At 46.9% G+C, this 10,863-nt stretch overlaps 1 protein-coding gene across 1 annotated transcript; it reads left to right on the top strand.

Moving 5' to 3' along the window:
- Positions 1 to 2,149: 2,149 nt before the first annotated feature.
- Positions 2,150 to 9,456, top strand: snphb (syntaphilin b). The gene is made up of 7 exons (XM_076167954.1): positions 2,150 to 2,199; positions 3,396 to 3,581; positions 6,022 to 6,147; positions 6,778 to 6,885; positions 7,228 to 7,377; positions 7,476 to 8,119; positions 8,231 to 9,456. Exons 1-7 carry the CDS (start codon positions 2,150 to 2,152, stop codon positions 9,454 to 9,456), a joined length of 2,490 nt encoding a protein of 829 aa, XP_076024069.1.
- The last annotated feature ends 1,407 nt before the right edge of the window (positions 9,457 to 10,863 follow it).

Below are 10,863 nucleotides of genomic sequence, written 5' to 3'. Positions count from 1 at the left end.
TCTCTCCCCTCTCCCAGCTCTTGTTGTCTCTTTCTTTTACCCGTCCTCCATCTTTGTCATCGCAGGAGCACCTTGTGTTTCTGCCTCACTCTGGCCGGTGCTGCTATGTTACATAACAGACCTAACTTAATAAATCTTGTATGAATGTGCTGTGGTGGGGTTTGATCTTAAAGTGACAGCGCCCGGTTTTGGAGAACATGCTGCCTTAGCCTATGATGATGATGAATGATGAAGAGGATGCTCGTGTGTGTTTGTGTGGAGGGTTCAGGTAGATTCATGCACATATGGTTACTAGAGACTATGATTGGGAAACAATGAATATCCCAAAATGCCACAACCCATTTTTGATCAATTTGGAATAATGAAATGATAATAACATCAGAATAAAAAACGTTAGCAACATTAACAGTTAAATTAAGAGGGAGAAAGTGATTAATGGGATTTCTATTGCCATTTTTGAGCAAAGCATACGCAAATTCTTTAAGAAGTCAACAACTGTGAATTGTCATTGTTTCCATGAAATCATATTTTGTGATTGACGCCTCTCATCTTCATCCTGCAATATTAAGATTAGAAGTAAACATGGGGTGGATTTTCTGTGATCTATACCTCTCTAGGAATGACTGTCATAATCATTATAGCCTCAAATCTGTCTGTGCTTCTGTCTGCAGCTCCCTTTGTTGGAGTGCTTTCCATTTCCATGTCTCCTAAAGGCCACAAAAAAGGAGACAGGAGTCTGTAAACACTAGATGAAGTCACTAAGTCACTAAGTCTGTTTCCACTAAAGTTTGGTGAATTACTTCTTTATCAACTCCAATCCACCTCCAGCGGGCGTAAAACAGTTACAGTTACAACATAAGCCAGTCTGTTTGTTTGGCAGAGCATCATCAAAGCCTCTATGAGTGATCCAGCAGGAAGGAGAGTTGAAGCGAAGCAGCACGTTTACACACAAACACACTTGGCACTCAAGCAGCACTAAGACGTGTGATGAATAATGGATGAGACAAATCTTCCTCTTTACATCTCTACGTACTTTTCCTGTTTCCTTCCTTCTCTTCTGCCTGGCATGAGATTCTGGAAGGATATTCCTGATAAGATGCCTGATACACTTAGTGCCCACTTTATTAGATGCACCTGGAAAATCCAATTGAGCACCATCGCTATGAACCCAGTGTGTGAAGATGATCAGTTTCTGTTGTCTGCATTGTGTAGAAAAGTGTTTCTTTACTTTAGCGAGCTTAATCAAATGTGGGGACAAACTACTGAAAACATCTTTCAGTACCATTCAGCTGACACCTGAAGAATATTGATCCACCCATTAGAGCAGCATTTCTATTCACCTGATGAGTTATAGCCAGGATTCATGTATAGGATAAATAAAACCATAACAATGAGAGAAAAACAGCTGAGAGAAGCAGTTACAAAGTGCAGAGTTGCTTTTTTAAATCAGCCGGCCAACAGCTGAATCAATGTGTTCAATGAGCAACTGCCAACCTCAAAGTGTCCAATAATGAGTCCATACCTCCATCAGGAACGGTTTGCCTTTGGCCTTTCCAGCAACGACACAAAGCCAGAGCAAGCAAAACCCACAGATGTATGTCTGTGTGAGTCCTCCTAGTCAGGATAGATTGAATGATGTAACTCTGTGTGTGTGTGTGTCTGTGTGCATAAACATACATGCATAAACAGGGCACACACCGACTAAACACAAGAACACACACACAAACACACACACACACACACACACACACACACACACACAAACAGATCCGGGGTCAGTTCTGTCGTCCTCATCGCTCTCTGGCCTGAGATGACACAGATGAATGGTGATTGGTTGGTTCTCCCAAAAGGCTGAGGGGCGATTGGCAGTCGGAACCCTGATGTTCTGACTTTGCCAGCAATGTGCGAGCTTGACTCAGCAGCACCGGGCTGCATGCTGAGCCATCCACAGCCCAGCATGGAGGCAGTCAGCACAATTCATCCCCTCTGCTCTCCCTAATCCCTCATTTTTGCAATCTTTCTTTTATTTCTCTCTCTCTCGTTCTTGACATTTTGCTCATGGATCATTTCTGTTTCCCCCCAGGCTCAAGCTGAGAGAGAAAGTGAGGACAGAGGAAAACTAAGACAGTAACAGAGGTTGTTTGACCCCATGTCTGCTCCTGCTCCGGCCAATCGGAGGTCTGCGCCAGGTTCACGCAGGTAAGAAGCCGTCCAATAAGAAGTCTCGCCACAGCCACACCTCCCCTCAGCCTTTCTCTTATTATGCACATGAGACTCTCTGGTTGTCAATAATTGCTGTTACCTGAATTATTGATGAAAATATGAGCGGTCACTAGGCCACAAGTTGAGCCTGACTTAAACCTCAATGTGACTGAATGTTCAGACTAAGCAGGGTTTGTTTGGTGTGCAGTTTGAGGAAGGACTCTGCTCTGTGCGCCACACAGGAAGTGAATGCAGCAGGCGTCAGTTTAAAGATCAGAGCTCCGTGTGGCTTTGGGAGATGACAGAGGATTTAAGGGGACTGGACATCAGTTTACCATCAATCCAGTACAGTTGTTGTCACTGAATTGACTCAACTGTATTTATTCACTCTGCCCACCCAGTTTTGCTGCATTTTCCCTTATATATCATTTTATTTGCAAGGGTGTTTCTTCTTGACATCTCTCCTAATGCATTTGTGTGGTGTGACCTTTGTAATGCTGATCTACTGTTTCTGTATGAGAGCGTTTGTTTGGTGTGTAGGGATGAACACAGCTTTGTGTGTTTGATGTGTGTTTTCTCCCACAGCTGCAGTGCAATGGTTCCGTTCCTTTGAGCTGTTATTTGTTACTGGATGATGTGTTTTCATTGTCCTGCTGCGACCACTGATGCCTCCATGTGACGTTTACATTTTGACAGCCTGTAGGACATTTAAGCTTAAACCTCTAATTCTCACTCTAACCATGGGGTAATGGATTTGTTGTTTGATTAAATGGTATAAAGTATGAATGTTGGCAAGGTTTCAGTTATTGATTTCATTTGAGCTCCAGGTTTGCACAGTCAGCACTTAATGAGATAATTTGGCATTGCAGTTTGCAGGGCAGCCAAACAAAATGATTAGTTGCTAAAAACTGATGCCAAAACGTTTAAACAAAAAGCAATACAGTTTAAATTCATGTATGTAAGCACTAACATTCTCATTCAGATGTTACACCTTATAAAGATTAGAGCAATGAAGTAACAATGAATTTTCCATTTCACAAAGAAGCAGTGGATTTTTTTAATTGTCATTTTTAACACCCTCATAGACTGGAGTGTGTTGTAGTGCTGCTGCTAGAGTCTCTGGCATGGTAATGTAGCTACAGTCGCTTCAATCTGTAGCTGTGGTGTCCTCCTCTCTCTCGTCTCTTCCTCAGATTCAACCCTCTGAAAGCGCTGCGGCCCAAACGCCCCTTGCAGCAAATGCTGTCATCCTCACCCGTCCCGGTGCCCAAAACGGCGTCGGGGACGGCGTCAGGGACGGCGGCTGCCCCAGCGGCTGCCCCGGCGGCTGCCCCAGCAGCCTCGGCACCAGTGGCCATTCCTGTGTCCGCGCCGCCTGCGTGAGACACACTTCAGTTACTGTCTCAGAGAGCATGCTCCACAGCTGTAGCTAAAGCTCTGGCATGCACTGTAGCCACTAAAAACAGACAAGTAGCAACTGAGATAACCAACAACAGCACTCAGGCTCGTTATTTCTTACTTAGACATCAACCAAACAACCTTAGAATGAACCCTTTTGAAGGGCCTTCACACCAGGGTTTCCCCTCTGTTCCAGGCTGATTCACGATCACACTGAAACACTGAAACTGTTGATATTTAGCTTAGAAGTTGCCATCAAGTGTGTTGCTGTGTCACACGATCTGAGCAGCTTCTAGTTTCAAACTAAACCTTGGGGAAACCCTGGTATAAAACAACAAGGACGCACTTTGTTTGTGAGTGCGTTGGGACCAGAATTTTTGCAATGGGATCAAGCAAGGACATACTTGTCTTCTACATCCTTCAATTAAGGATTTTGTCAAACCTGTGATCCCGGAATTGCTATTTCCCTTGAAGGTGTGTTTAGAGGCTACATGCACGGTAGAAGTCAAACTAGAGCTGTGCTGTAGAAGTCGTGGCAGGCGGTGATCGATGGTGATCACTGGTTCATGAGAATTACTGCCACTCAGTCGCCACCATGAACGGCAGAGAGCTGGTGAGACACCGACACTGTCTGAACTGAGAATGGGCATTTGGTTTATAAAAAGATAAAATGTGGTTTATTTGTCATACGATGGCAATTTATTATTTCAATTTTGTTAGCAAAGTCTCTCACCGGAGTTTACACCAACATACCTATGAGAAATGCTCAGTCTCCAGTTTATAGAGGGATATTTCCTATTCCCCACCCACTCACACTTCACCAGCACTGTCTCACTACTGTGCAACACACTCCACCTCCCACTACCTCCACCAGACTGTCACCCACCACACACAGTCCAGACACAACACAATACACTTTGTGTATCTTTGAACAAAGCTGATCTATAACACTTTTCCTTACTCCATTTATCTTCTCTAGTCTTTATTGCTTCAGCTGCTTCGTTCTGCTTTGCGTCTTGGCTTGATCAATCCTCTGAGACGGATCCTCTGGGTCCTTATCTGGGATCCTTTCTTCTTATTTGATCACATAGGTCATGGCTCTCACCATTTGTTGCGCAGCTCTGAACAATTCTACTTCGCTCCTCCAGTGTCTCTACACAACTGGAGGTTTATGCTATATAGTTGCAAAATCTCTCTTTCTTCTGTTGGATGTGGGAGAGAATTTGACTCTATTAGTGTTTCATGCTTTGGGCTCCATTTGGGTTGAGCTGCAGGCACAAAGGTTACACAGAGGACACCAAGTGCACTGGAGTGGAGCGACTGTGTCCTCTGTGGAACTCTCTCATGGCTGTTCTGATTGGCCCTGCTGCACACCTTCCTCCCTCTGTGGGGACCAGTGGGTTGGGTGATTGGGCAACACTCAGGTCCCTTCAAAGTAACACTTCATTACAAAATGCAGAGAGTTACACAACATGATGTTGATAGAGTGTTGTGAATTATTTGTCAGCATGAAACCAAACTTCACCAAATTTTTTAATATGTCTTGAAATGGCAACAAATTAACTAATCAAAGAGAGAACAATAGTATCAAAAATAGAAATATAAATGGCATTATTATAATAATGATGATTTGATCTGAGTAATGGAATTAATCAATACAGTAATTGATTGTGAAAATAATGCATAGTGGAAGCTCTTGATATGACAAATGCCCTTTTTATTATGGTGACAAGTGATCCGGATGAAGCGTGAAGCTGTGTGTGTGCGTGTAACGTGAGCAGAGAGTGGTTTGGTTCTTCTGTCAGTGGTCCTGCAGAAGAGAAGAAGCATGAAGGTCTCAGCAGGGGGGCAGCTTGCAGTAAACACACTCGGCTTCACACAAGCTGATCTGCCTCTAAGCTCTGAAGTCATGTTTCCGCTGACTTTGATCTTCACATCTGTGTTAGAGGTCAACTTTGTGTTTGATCCAGTTACAAAGAATATGAGCTATTTGGTCAACGCAGGCGTGTGAGAGCTCGTCACGCTGTGTCACTAAGCTGTTGTGAATAAATGTTAATGCTGCTGTGATCGTTGCTCTGCTTCTTTCATAATAACAAGGATGAACTGTCAGATGTGTTTATAACCAGCTGTTCTGTTCATGATAAGTGCTATAGAGAGGCAGTGTGTGGATGGAGCAAGTGAAGAGGAGCCAGATGTGTGAAAGCGTCTATACTCACATCTCTCGGTCTCCTTGTGTGTTTGAGTGCTCATACATAGTATTTTTGGAACCCGCTTGCAGCTCCGGCTTAGAACCCAGAATGCACCACATAGTTTGAATCCCCTGCACCGTGTTGTGTGTCACCTTATTCCAGCAGTAGAGTTTGTTCAGGTGCGATCCTGTATCACCTGTGATTTAACCCCCTGTTGTCTCTGCCTGGTCAGGTTTGACTACTGCAGATTCATAGAGCTAGACTACGTTCCCATGGAGACAGGCTATATGGTCTCAATGCGTCCAACTAAAGGCTATGCATCAACCAAGTCGCCGACTAAAGGATACACTTCCACCAAGTCGCCGGACCGCCACAGTCGCTCGACAAACTCGCCCTCGACCCCTCGCTCTCGGTCTGTTCTGAGTCCTGTTGTCATTCAGTGAAGCATGTGAATGTAGAGATCCTGTGTGTGTGTGTGTGTGTGTGTGATTACAGAAGAACATCTGGCCATTTGACACAAAGGTCACCGCATGTCCTCACCAATCACTCTTTGGTGATTCCATCTGTCTGTTGTCGTTGCTCACTTGCACATGAACATGTTCTCCACGTCTTTCAACAAATGTGTTCCTGCATTCATGTCTTTTTTTAAGGGTGTGTTTTGTTTTGACGTTTGGTTCGATCTGAGCCGTTTTCCATTTTACAGATCATATTGCATTTCCATCTGTAGAATGTGACATCATTGCCTTGTTGCCTTGCTTCAGAGGCACAGCTGTGATTGTGTGATGTGTTGACAATGTGTCTGAGTTTGTGCATTTGTGTTTTGTGGCACGTTTGTGAACCTAAACTCAATTATGATCCTTTCATGTCCAGATGAATGATCTTGAACATTGTTATGAGCTCACAGAGATCAAAGTGAGGCTTCATGATGTTTCCATGTATTAGTGTCATTATCCACAGATTTAACATCTCTCCCTTCCCTTTCAACCAGGCGCACAACAGTCCCACCCAGTAACAGAGATCCCCATGGCAACAACACGCACAGCAGCAACAGCAACTCAGGCTCCTGTAAAGGCAGCGACTGCAGCCCCACCAAAGGGTGAGACACACACACGTGCATGGAAACAAAAAGCCAAGTTTGTTGTTTGTTTAGCCGAGGACAGAGAGGAAATTCAGCTATAGACAGAAAGACAAAGGGAAGGAAAGATGTAACAGTAAAATACATAAATAAAATACAAAATAATACAATGGAACTATGATCAGACAGGATCTTACAGGTGCAGCAGTACTTTATTCAAAAATCAATAAATGCTCCTTTGAATCCAACAAATGAGTCGCACAGAATATATATGAAGTATATAACCTGTGTGTGTGTGTGTGTGTGTGTGTGTGTGTGTGTGTGTGTGTGTGTGTGTGTGTGTGTGTGTGTGTGTGTCACCAGGCGTCACCAGAAGTACACGTCATGTACAGACAACCACGGCATCCGACCTCCTCCACCAGAGCAGTACCTCACCCCCCTGCAGCAGAAGGAGGTGTGTATCCGGCACCTGCGGGCCAGGCTAAAGGAAACCATCAACACGCTGCAAGACAGGTGAGATACACACCGTCTTTGTCCCCGTATCCGCTTCCAAGATCCTTCTACCATCTCTGTCCTCCTAATTCTGTTGTCCTCTACCCTGGTCTCTTCAGGGACACAGAGATCGATGAGCTGAGAGGTCAGCTGTACAGGATGCAGGAGGACTGGGTGGAGGAGGAGTGTCACCGTGTGGAAGCTCAGCTGGCCCTGAAGGAGGCGCGTCAAGATATCCAGCAGCTCAAACACACCGTGGACACAGTTCGTACCAGGCTTAGCGACGCCGGGGGGCTCAGTGGGGACGCAGGGGTCCAGAAGTACTTCCACGACATCAACGCTCAAAACCACAAGCTTGAGAACCTGCTGCTCAGCATGGAACTTGCCCAGACGGGATTAGCCAGGGAGGGGGAAGGCATACCAGGCTTTCGGAACCGCGTAGGGGGGTCAGCACCGGCGTCGGTGTCAGGAGAAAGTCCCAGCGGAATACCAAAACCGCCGGTCCGAGGGAGGGGGTCGTGCTCCTGCGACGGTTCTCCAGCGCGATCCCTGACCCGGAGCTCCACCTACACCAAGCTGAGCGATCAGGCACTGGCAGACCGGAACGGCAACGCACCGGACTTCCCCTGTCTGTCAGGCGACGGCACACAGGACAGCGGCTTCGTCTGCTGCGGGGAAAGCAGCATCCCCAGCCGGGCCGACCTGCTCCTGGAGGCCGCCTTCCTGTCTGAAGAAACCACATCGTTACTGAACTCCTACTCGCAGGCCTTTCCCCACTCCCTGCCCAGCGCTCTGACACACTCCTATTCCCAAACCTTGCCTCACACTTTGCCTCACACTTTGCCTCGCAGTTCGTCCCACAGCCCGGCCCACAGCCTGCAGCACTCCTCCACCTATGAGAAGCTGTGCACGGGAGAGCGGCTGGCACCCTTTCGTTGTGCCCTGGGTGGAGGAGTGGGTTGTATGAGTCACCCCTGCTTGTCCCATCACCACCTCTACCTGCACCCCATGCGGGAGACGGGAATTCAGACGGAGAGCTGCCCCATTCCCACAACGGCAGCTTGCCCCTCTGACCTGGACACCATCGCCGAGCAGCGCACCTTCCGCTCCCAGGCCTGCAGCCCGACCTCCACCTGGCTGTCTGATGAGGGGGAGGAGGAGCTGGACTCCATCTCCACCACCACATCAGTAACCACAACAACTATGATGTCCACGGCAACAGAGCCCATCCCTTTGTCCAAAATGCCGGTCGTCCCTCCTTTGCGGCGTTCCGCCACTATGTCGTGTTCCATGGACATTCCTCTTTGTGTAGAGACGCTGGGAGGAGAGGAAGAGGAAGAGCAGGAGAAGGAGAAGACAGACAAGGCAACTGCAACAATAGAGGAGGAGGAGGAAACAGCAGTGGTGGTTTTGGTAGATGAAGGGCAGCAGACACAGAAGGGCACTGACGGATCTGATGAGGCAGAATGTCAGGGTGAAGAGGAGGAAAGAACACCAGAGAAACAATGTGATTCGCTAGACACAACAGCAGGAATGCAAGAGGAGCTTAGGATGGAAGGATGCACAGAAGAAGGTGAGCAGGGGGAGACAAAAGTGGAGGAGCTCAGTGAGGAGGAGAGGCAGGAGGAGGTTGGGCTGTTAGTTATCTCCACCCAGGCCCAGACACCAGACTTGAGCCCCAGAATATCACCAGAAGAAGAGAAGCCACAAACCTCCCAGCCAAGGAGATCTACTTCCCCCGAGCAGATACGCGATGTCACCGTAGTGGACGTGCAGGATGACGATGGCGATGAAGAAACGACACAACTTGCCGGCGCTGCAGCAGGTGAGGGAGACGAGTCGTCCCTACCAGATTCAGGTCCGGTGCAGAAAAGCTACTGGAGTCGTCACTTCCTGGTCGACCTGCTGGCCGTCGCCATTCCCGTGGTGCCGACAATAGCATGGCTGTGTCGCGGTCCGGTACGTGACAGACAGCCCATGTATCACTTTGGGTCTCTGCTGCGGGGGTGCTGCACTGTGGCTCTCCACTCTCTGCGCAGGGGAGGGGGGTTGAGGCACTACCCTGCAGGCGGGGGAGACCTGGGAGGAACGCAGATATGAGAAGAGATCCCATCTGTTCTCCACCGTCACAACGGCGTACGGAGCTCTGCAGTTCCGTGTGACCCTTTGACCTCTCCTGTATGGTTCTAGGCACTTAAGCTTGTTGGAAAATACCTGTAGTGTGAGGAGGAGAAGAGAAGATGAGAGGGGATGTGCACTTATGGCTCCGATTCACTGCGACTGGTCATCTCTGTGTGCTTCTTCTTCTTCTTCTATGGTCCTGCTGCTTTTGTCTCACCCACTGATGATCCCTGCTGTTGCCACCATGACATTTGCCAAGACAACTGACACTCATTCTGCACGGGAATGAAAAAATGGGCTGAGCTGAATGGAATGAAAGAGCTATGCTTGTTTGTTTGACGGCGATTGTCTTATTTTTGACTGCAGGGAAAATGCTTACTGATCTATGGTGTGATGGTTAAACTACCAGTCTGGATCCGTTCTGAGATGTTCATGTGATCACGTGTTAATGGAGACCGACTGTTCATGAAATGTGTGTTTGCGTACATGTATCCCCACTTTGCCTGGATGGAGGCTTGCATCGTGCTCAGTGACCAGCAGGGGGCGATCCACCCAAATGTCTCGTGTGGCGTTCAGTGTTGAGCTTCGTTTTCATTCAATGCTTTGGCAGAACTCAGGGTGACATTAGGAGTGTATGATCGCCAAATTCAACACAACGATTCTGATCTAACACATCTTCACATTGTATGATTCCACAGTGCCAGTCTTCTTTCAATTATTAGTTACTGAATTGAGCAAAAACATGCTACATAAAAGTGCAAACGAATCCTTTTCATTCTGTATTCACCCGCAGATTGTTGCATTTGTTGCCATCACAGCCTTTGTTGACTTCAGACTTTGCGAGCGAGTACAGAACCTCGTGTACTTTGTGTTTTAGGGTGGAATGTAGCCTGATCCTGTATCCTGAAGTGGCAGACGGAACAAAAGTTGTCTATCCTTTCAAATCACGAATGGAAAAGCCATCCAGTTCATCAAGTATAATGGGAATTCTTTTTTGTAGTTATCCAATGGCTGATGTGGATGAAATAAGGTGTGATTTGTGCTCTGTGCTGTATATTTCTGCTAACTGAAAGCTCTCATAGTGTAGATGAAGTGTCACTGTGCTAGTGTGTATTTCAGGTGTAGAAGCGTTAGTCAGTCATTGCAAATAACAAAATATTCCTCAAAGCATTTTGTGCATTTTGTGGCTTGACTCTCAAATGGAAATCAATAAGACATCTTTGACAGGACGAGTCTGACTTGAGATAATGCAATCGGAGTGTATCCCTTGTATGAGTGTGTGTATTATGAGAGGACTTTGAAGTGGCAACTAATGGCAGCTGCTTCTCTCTGCTGATCCCGTGTGCATAACTTCTGTCTATATGTGTAATAAGGGCAAATAAGAAG

Source organism: Genypterus blacodes, unplaced genomic scaffold, assembly GCF_046128005.1.
Source record: "Genypterus blacodes isolate CSIRO-AG114 ecotype Tasmania unplaced genomic scaffold, CSIRO-AGI_Gbla_v1 ptg000182l_1, whole genome shotgun sequence".
In the NCBI taxonomy this organism is placed as follows: Eukaryota; Metazoa; Chordata; class Actinopteri; order Ophidiiformes; family Ophidiidae; genus Genypterus; species Genypterus blacodes.
Note: the sequence above shows the minus strand (reverse complement) of the source record. Positions and strands in the feature narration are given on the sequence as shown.